Below are 12,835 nucleotides of genomic sequence, written 5' to 3'. Positions count from 1 at the left end.
AAGAAAAGGAGAATTACAAATAAGATTTAGAGAAAACAAAAGAAGGAGAAGTTTTGGAAGATGCATGATACATTATTTATAAGAAAAAATTTCATTATGAACTGTCACCATGGAACCGTCACGTCGAACTGACACAAGCGCAGAAATCCTAAAAAGCCATTGCAAACTACAAAATCAATCACGGCATGCAAGACACGTGTGTCGAGCATTAAATAGAAGAGATATACGCCTCTTTGCTTCTGAAGTAAATCATATTAATTTCGGAAAGAGGCGACAAGACATTCCCACCATAAATAAACTCACAAGTTACCGAATGTTCGGTTGAGAATATTCAGAAAGTGGGAGGACTATCTGTACTGGTAGAAAAGTAGACTCGCCATGTAGACTAATGATATGCTGACAGATGGCATAAGAGCCAAAACATAGTGAAGATTAGAGAAAGCTTGGGTAAAATACCCACGGGATCGCTCACAAATATACCATACCTGATAGCTGAAAAATAGGAGATAGGTGTGAGATGAATAATTAAAGACACAAGAAAGGAAGTTTCATTAATAGTCACGAATATGGAATGAAATCAGCATAATTCCTGATTATGCGCAATTTGGTGTTATTACCATAACCGTTATAAATTACCCATGTAACGGGTAATCAATGTAATAAATATTAATAACGAGCAAGAATTATGTAGGGCAAAATAATTACATGTTATACTATTATATAAGTCCTCTTACCATATCTTGTACGATCATCAAGAAATTTACGAAATTATACTATCAATTACTTATAGTTTATATTCAGCTGTTTGAAGATATAATTCTCTCCTTTTGGATGAAAGCTGCGACTATCAATAAGGTTTTCTTTCTCTTATTCTCCCAATATTTTATTTTCATTATTTTCAATTCATCTATATTAGAAAAAGTGAAGTAAAAGTGATTATTAGAAATATGAATTATTCTATTATTTGTTTTGACAACAAAAACTATTTTATGATTAAATACAAACCAAACCGAAAACAAATCAAATTGTTTCGATTTGAATTTTAAAATTATCAAATTTAGTTTGCTTTTGGTTTTAAGCATAAAATTAAATAAAAAAAAATTAAACTGACCCCCCCTCCCCCTCTCTCTCTCTCTCTCTCTCTCTCTCTTTAATATATATATATATATATATATTAAAACCTTATGGTACATATTAACCATTTGTTAGTTGGTAGTCTAGTTCTCTGCCTTTGGCAATAATTTAGTTCTTTGCCTCTAAATCCTTCACTATTTAATTCAATTATTATCAATATATCTTGGTAAATGATAAATTTTCTCAAAGATTAATTGGTTTGATAGTGTTATGTTTGAAGCGGAATATTTGCTTGCAGCGTATGTCTCATATTTAAGAAACAACCGATAAAAACCGAAAAGGTGAAAAAATCAACATAAATCGAACTGACCAAAAACCGACTTAATTGGTTTGGTTTGATTTCGAGATTTAAAAAACTGAATTAATTGTTTTGGTTTCTTTTTAGTTGAAAATCGATCCAAACCGAACCATGAACGCCCCTATCTACGAAGCAAAAATTTAGTATTTACAAATCTACTTACAACTATTGTATACACTAGTTGTAGATCGGGTTGGGCGTTCTGATAGTTCGAATTGGATATGAAAATTTGTGTTTGAATTTTGGATTTTCGTATTGTAGATTATATAATTCAAATTCAATCCAAATAAGCTCAGATTGGATTACATTTTTAAGTCACATTAATCGGTTTGAATACTTTAAATTTTCGGATATTCAGCCTATAAGTTGAATTATTTTTTTATTTTTATTTTTTTGCAAAAATAAACATCCAATTAACAAAGTATTTATGTCAAATTGCCTTAATAGTTATTCATTCCAACTACAATCGTCCAAATAGAGTATTAATATAAGCAATAAAACTATTATCAAAGACATGTTATAAAAGCATTAATAAGGTCCTAAGAATTAACAAGTTCAATATATAAAGTATTATAACATTTGACTAAGTAATTAATATTGGTTATATGAGTTAATGCGGGTATTGTACTTATTAGATTGTGTATATGGGTAATAGGCTATTAATGTTTAAACTGGATAGGGCAAATTACAAGGTATAAAAATTCGGATTTTCGAATATCCAAATATTTGAAGTCCTAAATCCGAAATTCAATAAAAACTTTGAAAATTTTATAAACCCGAATTCCAATTCGTAATTGGACAACCCAAACCAGATATCCAAAAGTTTGATTTTCAGTTCGAATTTCGGACTTGTTCAAACTATGATCACCCCTAGCTAGCTGTAGATATTGGTTTAACCGCTAGTATTTGCAAAAGTTAAATTTAAGTCATGGTTAAAGTGACTTCAACTGTTATTTTTCTCACTTTAACTATTGTCGGAAGCTCACTTTATCTTCCATCAAAGAAATGGGTGACATTTATTTGGAGAATATTTACATTAGTGTAATTTACTCGTATCTTATCAATCATAAATTTTAGGTTATGGTTACTATAAAATATTGTCTATTAGCTGATATTTAAGCAATTTGGTAGTGTAGAAATATGACCCAAAAAGAGAAAGAGGGACGTTCACGGAGAAAATTTGAATATAAATTAACTGGACAATAAAAGAAGTCATCCGTAAATCTATATTTACTAGGACTAGGAGTAGTAGTATATAAATGTATAATAAGGTCAAAATACATATATAGGTAATTTTCAAGTATCAGTCTTTCTTTGCAAATAATTTCCAATGGTTGAATCCTCTGGACTTGTAGGCTCAATTTTTAAGAAGATTAGGTTTCCATATAAACGTAGAATAATCAGTAAGTCTTTTTTTTTTTATTAAATTCGTTCTTTTTGTTAGATTGGAAAAAAGAAAATTCATTATTTCATCAAATATTTATAAATGTGAGTTGCAAAGATGATTCTTTTTTATAGTTGTAGTATGCAACTATATAAAACTATAACAAGAAATTACACTGGCTCTTCTTGTTTGTTTAGCTTAGGGTTAGATCAATGCCTCGTTTTATTTGCTCATGTGGTGATTTTTTAATACAAAAATTGCCTTCCCCTGTTATGCTTGTTCTTCGTTTTACGATGGTGTTGTTCGAGTTAGCTTGCGCAAACCTCGGCTATTTTTGTGGGGTAGTACTTGCTACTTCAACTCTGCCAACCAAAGCTTAGGCAGATGCAGGAGCGGAGCCACGCTTTTATACCCTGTATTTGTATTAAGACATCGAATAAATATGTAGAAATTATTAATTTAGAACTCAATAACTTAAAAGAATTATAATCCCGAACCCATAAGGTTCAAATATTAGCTCCGCCTCAAGACAGATGAGAAGAAACCATATATACACTTCTAATAATATATTTTTGGTCTCCGCTAGAATTTGAACATGAGACCTCATTGTTATTCACCTGCTTTATTAACCGCTTTGCTATTATAGTTGTTCGTAATATAATTAGCTTTCTTGTGGTTTCTTTTCAGCGGAGGAACTGTGGTGGTTTTTTAATGGCATTCCTCCCTATTGCTTGTTCATTGCCTTGGACTATTTTATGGCTATCCCCTGGAATCTTGATATGGGAATCTGCATTCTGGTCTTGTTTATCCTCGGAACACTTCAAGGTCGTGATTTCAGCTGAAGTTTTCTTAACCTTTCGAAGACCCTACGTGTGATCGCTCTTGCTCTCAACACATACACAAGATATATGTACATCTCACCCCTACTCAAAGAGTTTTGGGGGGGGGGACGAATTGGAAATTAATGATGAAAAATCTCACACTCAACCCTAAAATGGTATTAATTCTTTCCTTTTCTCTTTTAAGGTAGATGTCATATCCTACGATTTGCCACCTAAGATTATGACATATCTTAACTCCAAAGTTTGACCAATCATTTCTAGTGTACTTTATTTTGAACCTAATTGAACTAGTTAGCCACAAAGCCCGGCCCCTTCTTTTTATTTTTTAAAATGGATCGGAACTAGTAATAATTTTGGGAAGAATTATAATCAACAATTAACCTCCTTTAGACGTTCCCCAATTAAGAACTTAGGACCAAGAGAAAAGGATGCTTGTAAAATGATACCAAACTAACTTTAAAGGAGAGTCTAAATCAAAGAAACTAGAATTTGTCCATATAATGCATAACCATAGCTAATAATTTAGTAAAAAGGTTTTTTTTTCCCCAAATTGGTAAAGTACTCACTAACACATTTTACCTCAATTCATTCCATAATTTACTTTTGAATAACTAAAGTAAAATAATAAGTATGATTCTGTTAGCATGCAAAAGGAGAGAAAGAGCAGTCCGGTATACAAAACATCTCGCGTTCGTGTAGATTTCGGGGAAGGGCCGCACCTCAATGGTGTGATGTAGGCAGCCTACCCTGATGCAACCATCAGTGACTGATTTCTCGGCTCGAACCCGTGACTTATAGGTCACGCTAAGACAAATTTAGCGTTGCTCCAAGACTCCCTTCAGCATGGATATATGGGCCAGCGATGATGTTCAGGAAACTATAAAGAAGGATAATGAAAAATTACACTTCTATAATAACAATGCGAACGAATAATCCCAATAGAATATGAGATGAGATGTTGGTTTGAGTTCTCTAGTCTCTTTCCTTTTGACTTATTACTTTGGCTTTACTCTTGCTTATATAAAGACATCCCAATTTTTGTCTATAATAGTAAATATAATGGGGCTTTGACTCCTTAAACATTGAATAAAGAAATGGGCCGGGAGAATAAGTATCCATAAAAACCAAGAAATTAAATATATGTATATAAATATGTTCGGTGTGCAAATAAAGTTCCACGTTGGTAGCTAGCTAAAATAAGGTGTAGGGATACTATTAATGGTGTGAGGCCTTTCCGGAAAAACCGTGCGAGTTTGACCCCAAAACGAATCTTATCACTCCATATTAAGAATATCTTCCAGCTGGTCGAACCCAAAAAAATATTAAGTTGTCTCTCTTTTTCAAACTGTTGCATCCATTGCTTACCAAGAGGATCTGCATTGTATCAAGTCTGAGTAGTTTCTGTTAGGTTGATGATATTATAATTTTGCATGTGATTCTGTTCTTCCCCATTGGCCTATAAGTTTCAAAGTGACTGACAAAGATATATACAGCTAAGTCTTTGGAGTAGCTCAGAAGCAAAAATCAAAGGCTATTCCCACTCAAAACTAAAGCAAGAATTGCATATCATTCGTGTTCTTTTCGCAAAGCAACATATTCAATATATATATTTTTATATATACACGCACAAGCACACTCATATATATAGCACCATGTCCTAGTTCTTTCTCTACTCACTGATAAAAGCTCTCTTTTTTTACTCTACCATTTTCTTGGCTAGCTTAAATTAAGTAACAGTACATTTAAGATAGCCAAGAATATGGATTGGATTTCCTCTGATACTTCTTTGAGTACTCGCGATAGTGTTACTAGCCAGATTGGATTGCTGTGGCAGCAAGTTAGAGTTCCATTGCTTGTACCATTTCTCAGAATTATGGTTGTCTTGTGCTTGGCCATGTCTTTGATGTTATTTGTGGAGAGAGTTTATATGGGAATTGTCATAGCTTTTATCAAGCTGTTGAGGCGAAAACCGGAAAAGAAGTACAAATGGGAGCCAGTAAAAGATGATTTGGAGCTAGCAAATTATTCTTATCCTATTGTATTAGTGCAAATACCAATGTACAATGAAAGAGAGGTACTTTTTTTCAGTATCTCTTTTAACAGAGTATTTTTTGATATATGGCTTGCTTTGAGTATAATGAGATTTTTGAATATTTAATTTATATAGCCGTGGATGTAGCCATTAATGTTTGCATTGGTGTAGTCTGTCTACTTCACACCCCTTTGGGTGCGGCCTTTCCCCGAACCCTGCATGAACGTGGGATGCCTTGTGCACCGAGCTGCCCATACAGTACTAATGTAAAGACTTTTTATATTATCATTGTATTTTAACATAATGTAGAAAGTGTTTTGTCTTATTTCCAAGGTTACTAATTCTAATTTTTATGAACTGGCATGTAGTTATGTTTTTAATGACGTGATAGTGTAAAATATTATTTATGTTATCAAAGTTAAACTTCTTTTGTTCCTTTGCAGGTATATCAATTGTCTATTGGAGCTGCTTGTAACCTTTCATGGCCAGCTGATAGAATCCTTATTCAAGTTCTTGATGATTCAACTGATCCTACTATTAAGGTCAAACATACCTTAAATTTCTACTAGTAGGAAAAAGAAGTTGCACAAATGACTATCATCTTTTTCTACTATAATTTGAAATGATTCTTTTAATTAAAGAGTGAACTCCTAATAGTAGTACACCTAATCTAGCATAGGCTTCTGAAAATGATCCTTTTTTTTAGTTAAAATTAAGAAAAATTTACAGTCATGTCACTTGTAAAGTTAATAAACATAAATTGCTACAATAAACCTTAGTTGGTAACCTGATAAAAATAGTATGCTATGAGTAATTTGCTATTACAAGTTAAACTATAATGATGGCGTAAAAAATTGACATTGTCGGTGTATATAACTTAAATCCCTCGTTTTTGGTAAAGGGAATGAGTGCAATTACTAAAAATGTTCTAATAAAATAAACAGGCTATGGTGGAACAAGAGTGCAGGAGATGGACAGGAAAGGGAGTGAACATAAAGTATGAGATAAGAGACAACAGGAAAGGGTACAAAGCTGGGGCACTGAAGGAAGGAATGAAGCACAATTATGTGAAGCTGTGTGACTATGTAGCCATATTTGATGCTGATTTTCAACCTGATTCTGATTTCTTGATGCGAACTATCCCTTTTCTTGTACACAATCCTGAAGTTGGACTCGTTCAAGCTCGTTGGAAATTCGGTATATGCCTTATTCCCTAACACGCCACCCCTCACGTGTTGACAAGATTCTTTTTCATAGCCAAACACGTGAAAATATCTTTCGATTTTTTGGGTGGCATCTAAATTTGTACCACTTAATCTTGAATGTTCCAATATCTTGGATGCGTTAGACGGATTAGAAAAAATGGGTTGATTTTACCACCTCCAGTTTAAGACTTCAATGTGAAGTTATCAAGAGCATTAGTACACAACATCATGATTATTAAAAAAAATAAAAATTTTTTTGTTGGTTTCACATAATTACATTGAGAGTACATCAAGACCATGAATAGTTCTAATTAAGGCAGTGCAACAACAAATATGTTAAACCCCATTTGGTTTTTATATGCTTTATTACCATAATATTTTATTACTTGAGCTTGTAAAGTTTCATATTAAAATTGCAATACAAGAACTTGACAGGAAAAGTAATGGTGGTATTTTAATTGCAGTTAATTCAGATGAATGCTTGTTGACAAGAATGCAAGAAATGTCATTGGATTACCATTTCACAGTGGAGCAAGAAGTTGGATCTGCAACCCATGCATTTTTTGGCTTCAATGGTAGGCTACAGCAGAATCTCCCACCCCATTCGCCAAAACAGAAACAATGTGACAACAATAGTTGTGACTTTACTGTTATACCTGATAAAATTCAATAAATAATCGTACGTTTAATTCGACATTTTTCTTGCTAAAAATGGATGCAGGAACTGCAGGGGTGTGGAGAATTGCAGCACTTAATGAAGCTGGAGGATGGAAAGACAGGACAACTGTGGAAGATATGGATCTGGCAGTTCGAGCTGGTCTCAAAGGCTGGAAATTTGTCTATATTGGTGACCTTAAGGTATAATTATAATTTACAGGATCCAGATTATAATATAAAAAATTCAATATAATCTTACAAGTGGGGTCTGGAAAAGGTAATGTGTAAGCAGACCTTAACCTAACCTTGTGAAGGTAAAGAGGTTGTTTTCGATAGACCCTCGGCTCATAGATCCAGACTACAATAACCTATAGAATTAACAAAACTATTAAATAGAACCATTTATTGATTAGATTTATGCTCAAGGCTAGTACTATGTTCATTTTGATAGCGGTGGAAATATATGGTAGGTAAAGTCTAATCTCATGATCACTAAACCCCACTTTTTTTTCTTTTTTTTTTGTGGGGGAGAAGTTTAAAAATTAAAATTCTGTAGCCAATCATTTCCTCTGAAAGAGTGATGGAAACAAATGATTAGCCATGTGTATTAAAAATTAGCAGAAAATGCCAGTGGAACTATGTCATAAATCATTTTCATAGAAGTAGCTTCCACAATCACTCTGAAAGACAACTGATAGGAAGTCAGATTTAAGCTAAAGAATTGGCTGAAAAGGGTCCCAGAATCTTATATTATCTGCTTTTTTAAACAAAAAATACAACAATAATAATCCCAGTGTATTCTTACAAGTGAGGTCTGAGAATTATAGTGTGTACGCAGGTCTTACTCCTATCTAGTGAAAGTAGAGAGATTGTTTTCAATATACCCTCCACTTTTTAAAAAAAAAATAATAATAATCAAGAACAATGCAGTGAATGAATCCATAGTTCTATTTTACTAATTTGTTATCTTCACCTAATGGTTCTTTGAAAAAATATATTTTATTACGCCAACAGTAATTGCATTTCAATTTCAAACAAGTTGTGATCGGCTGTATGAATCTTCACTATCCATGTCGTTTTATTTAGGCGTTTTTCATTGTCTCTTTTTAACAAATTCAATTAGGTGAAAAATGAATTGCCAAGTACATTCAAGGCCTATCGTTATCAGCAGCACAGGTGGTCATGTGGACCTGCTAATCTTTTTAGGAAAATGGCACTGGAAATTGCTGCAAACAAGGTGTGTTACAAACATATATAGCTCTTATTTTGAGCTATTTAACATAAAAATTGAAATTCCAACAAGTAAAATGTCTATTTGATATTTGTTTTATATCATTGCAGAAAGTCTCTATGTGGAAGAAGTGTTATCTGATTTACAGCTTCTTCTTTGTCAGAAAAATCGTTGCGCATATTGTTACATTTGTTTTTTATTGTGTTGTTATGCCTGCCACCATTTTGATCCCTGAAGTTCAAGTTCCTATATGGGGGGCTGTCTATATTCCTTCCACTATCACTCTCCTCAATGCTGTTGGCACGCCGAGGTAGAGAAAAAAAAAAATTCTTTTTTCTAATGTTAAAGACCAGAAGCTACGTGCAAATTCTCATTGGATTTAAAAGATTTAAATCCATTGGTTGAATTATTGACACGTCTTAATTCCTTCTCTTTTTGTGGTATAGATCACTCCATTTATTGGTTTTCTGGATCCTATTTGAGAATGTAATGTCCCTTCATCGGACGAGGGCAACGTTCATCGGCCTATTTGAAGCGGGTAGAGTCAACGAATGGGTCGTGACAGAGAAATTGGGAGATGCACTGAAGACTAAAATGAGCTCAAAAGCTTCTAAGAAAGATCGTTTTCGAATTGGAGAAAGGTACAAGCTACATTTCATGGAGATTTTCGTAGGGTTGTACCTTTTGTTTTGTGGGTGGTACGATTACTCATTCGGAAAGAATAGATTCTACATATACCTCTTCCTTCAAAGCATGGCCTTTTTTGTGGGTGGATTTGGCTATATTGGAGTGTTTGTTCCAAATTCTTAGCTGACTTTTTTTGGAGCAATGTTTGATTCAAGTAGTAATCTTTATTTAAAATTTATGAATAATAGTTTGTAATTCTTTTACAATGTGAATAAGCAGCTAAGACATGTATGTATGCTGCCTATCACTATTGTAGTTATTTATTTCATGTATTGGTCAAAAGAGTTAAGGTATCAGAAGTGAAATGGCAAAGGAGTCATGGGACTTATACCCTAAACAGATATTGTAAGCATCTTTAATTTGTATTTTTGTAGTATATTGGAAACTTTTTTGGTAGTTATATTTGAAATGCTAAACAGAAACAACAACAACAACAACAATAACAACATACCTAGTATTATCTCACATCGTGGGGTCTAGGGAGGGTAGTGTGTACACAGAGGATGGAGAGATTGTTTTCAATAGACCCTAGGCTCAGAAAAGTATAAACACCACATTAATGAAAATATAGACAATGGACAATATCAAAAAATCATATAAAAGCAGAAAAAAACAAGCAGAAATATATTTTATATCAAATTCTTGATTTCATTTGTTGCTCTCTTTAATTCGTCTGAAGAATGGAAACATTTATCATTTTGAGAAATTCGTGAACATGCAAATCTAGTTCTGCAGTTGAATGGAAGAAAAAAATATCGACCACGGTGGGAGTCGAACCCACGACCTTTTGATCCGAAGTCAAACGCGCTAATCCACTGCGCTACGCGGTCCTGTTATTATTGAAAAACATCTAATTATCTATACTATTAATTAACAAACGACAAATCCAAATAGACTTTCGAAGATTAAATGTGAATCTTCATCTGTAAAAAAAAATGTAGATCTGGTCAATTCTATGAGTTTCTAGAGTTCCATGTTCTCATTAATGTAAAATTAAAAGCATCGCTTTTTTTTTTTTTTTTTATGGCAAATGCTTCCGAATTCATGCTAGCGTATAAAACAGCCATTTGGAATTTCATAAAAATGGAATTTTGCCCAAATGTCATTTTGAAGGCTTAATTGTAAAAAGTAGTTTTTCAGACAAAATGCATTGCAAGTAATTGAAAAGAGAATACAATAAAGCACGTAAAGAAAAAGTGCAAACAAACATTAATAATCTATTATCCATAATTTCAAATTAACATAATGAATCAAATCTAGTCCATTAGATTAGAAAATATCATAGGAGATCTTTATATATTTATTTCTTTCTAGTAAAACTATAAGTGGGCACATAAGAGCATTTCTACATCAAACAGGCAAGGGCTTGAAGGATCTCATCATGCTATAATTGTGTTGCCCGTTAATCTACTATTCCTTTTGTTCTAATTTGCTTGATACAGTTTTGATTTCAAGAGTCAATGAATTTTTATATATAATTTAAATATTTTAAATTATTAATTATTACAATAAATTTTTATTTCAAAAAATGTTGAAAGATTCGCCTTCAAAATTAAGAAGTTTGAATCTCTAAAATATGAAATATTCGTCGAGATTTACATCAGCAGAAATATTCCAATATTTTGGAATATAATCTAATACCATCCACCTATATAATAAATAGCCATATTTGTAGGAAAAAAATAAGATCCAAAAATAGGGACAAAAGGGATAACGTTGAACTTGGGTTTAGTTTTGGTCTGCGAGCCCTATTAAATCCAATCTCATCACCAGTTTAAGTTGTGCCCTTATTCACTGAACTTGCAGATGCTGACACAAATGTGACACACTTTATCTTCTCTTTTTTGTTTTTGTTTTCTCAATACAGTTTTTTTAAATGATGATGGTTCTGGTAAAATTGACTTTCAATACTTTTAATCAGGGGAAGTATAAAAATTATGTTCTTTTTAAGTGAAAAAAGTATGTGTGCAAATACTTATTATGGTGTTATACATTTATTGATCTGATTTTATGCACTTATTATTTGGGGTGCGATCTTTTTTTGAATTTTTGATAAATTTGAATTGCCTTGTGTATCGAACTGTTCTTTTAGCAAGTTCTGAAAGTACATCGAAATTGACAGTTGTACCTTTCGGGAGTTCAGAACTTCAGATGCAATGCAACTAACCTCACATGTTCATTAATTTTCGACCCCTCCCCACATCAATTACTACCCCTTTGATTTTTTTGTTTTTTGTTTACCAGTTAACCACTGCTTCCTCCTTATATTTATTGTTCTCAGCCACCTCATTACCTTTTTACTTATTCTTCGCTCTAGTTATTTTACCAAATACTTTTCAGAATTTTTTCTAAGAGTTAAGTTAAGTAAGGTAATGTTTTAAAATGACATAATTTTCCAATATAGTATTGTATTATGATTTTACTCTAAAACGGTCTGCTATAGGTAATTTTCGCATTTTGTACTGAGATCCTAAGTTATTAAGAGGTCGTTTGGTAGGATATATTAGGGATAATACATGTATTAGCTTTGATATTATTAATCTCTCATTTGGTAAGTATTTTTCAACCTATGTATAACTAATATACTATATTCGGTACTATTTTTATGTATAGCAAATCATATCATTAGTAATATTATAATTTTTAATACATAAATAAGTATGTATAAAGACATAACTATCCTTTCAAAACTATTAATTCTCCAAGTCAAACAGTCGATATAAAATAATCCTAGAATAATTATTTTCAATATTATTAATATACCCTATTCAACATTATTCTTATACACCCTGTCAAACGACCTCTAAACGCAAGCGGGTTTCTTGCCCACCAATTAACTTTGCTTTTTTGTAGAACTTCACTGTTGTGTCATAGAACTTGTAGATCAGTAATCCTACATTCGAATTAACTACGGATAAATGAAAAGTACCAAAAATTATACAACGAATGACGTATAAAATTTGTACTATTCTTCAGTTTGAGAAATAATAGAAGGGTGAATACTAATAAGTCTGTTTAACTTTTTCACGGCACACGTACACTAAAAGTTGGTGGCAATTAGTTTCCACTCTCTTTTGGGACTCCAAATAATGGATACATTTCTTTTCTTCGGAACAAAAATAAAATTCATCACTGCAAAAAGAATAATGGTAACCCTACCATTAAGTACGTCATTTATAAATTTTATAGTAATAAAAATATATGTCCTACCAAGACACAATTTGAAACTTATCATCCTCTTACCTAGCAGGCAAAAATTTACCTATGTAGAAAGAATGATCTATTTAGATCTGACATAATACAGTATAGGGTAAAAATATGCTATGCTAGGTAATTACATAAGACAGTGACACGTGGAGCCGAAG

The 12,835-nt window shown here is 32.4% G+C and overlaps 1 protein-coding gene and 1 non-coding gene across 2 annotated transcripts; one reads left to right on the top strand and one right to left on the bottom strand.

Annotated features, from left to right (window-relative positions):
• Positions 1-5,331: 5,331 nt before the first annotated feature.
• LOC104098325 (glucomannan 4-beta-mannosyltransferase 9-like) lies at positions 5,332-9,868 on the top strand. The gene is made up of 8 exons (XM_009605030.4): positions 5,332-5,732; positions 6,134-6,232; positions 6,635-6,887; positions 7,360-7,470; positions 7,617-7,753; positions 8,676-8,789; positions 8,894-9,093; positions 9,230-9,868. The coding sequence occupies exons 1-8, from the start codon at positions 5,418-5,420 to the stop codon at positions 9,591-9,593; spliced, it is 1,593 nt and encodes a 530-aa protein (XP_009603325.1). The 5' UTR covers positions 5,332-5,417; the 3' UTR covers positions 9,594-9,868.
• A 358-nt stretch (positions 9,869-10,226) lies between these two features.
• Positions 10,227-10,300, bottom strand: TRNAR-UCG (transfer RNA arginine (anticodon UCG)). The gene has a single exon. It is a non-coding gene; the product is annotated as a tRNA-Arg (tRNA).
• Positions 10,301-12,835: the final 2,535 nt, after the last annotated feature.

This window comes from Nicotiana tomentosiformis, chromosome 5, assembly GCF_000390325.3.
Source record: "Nicotiana tomentosiformis chromosome 5, ASM39032v3, whole genome shotgun sequence".
NCBI lineage: Eukaryota > Viridiplantae > Streptophyta > Magnoliopsida > Solanales > Solanaceae > Nicotiana > Nicotiana tomentosiformis.
This window is presented reverse-complemented; position numbering and strand designations above follow the sequence as displayed.

Excerpts from the sequence above, each read along its gene's own strand:
- LOC104098325 (XM_009605030.4), top strand. The coding sequence starts at position 5,418 with ATGGATTGGATTTCCTCTGATACTTCTTTGAGTACTCGCGATAGTGTT. Across the intron at positions 6,888-7,359 it reads TCAAGCTCGTTGGAAATTCG|TTAATTCAGATGAATGCTTG; the intron begins GTATATGCCTTA and ends TTTTAATTGCAG. Across the intron at positions 8,790-8,893 it reads TGGAAATTGCTGCAAACAAG|AAAGTCTCTATGTGGAAGAA; the intron begins GTGTGTTACAAA and ends ATATCATTGCAG.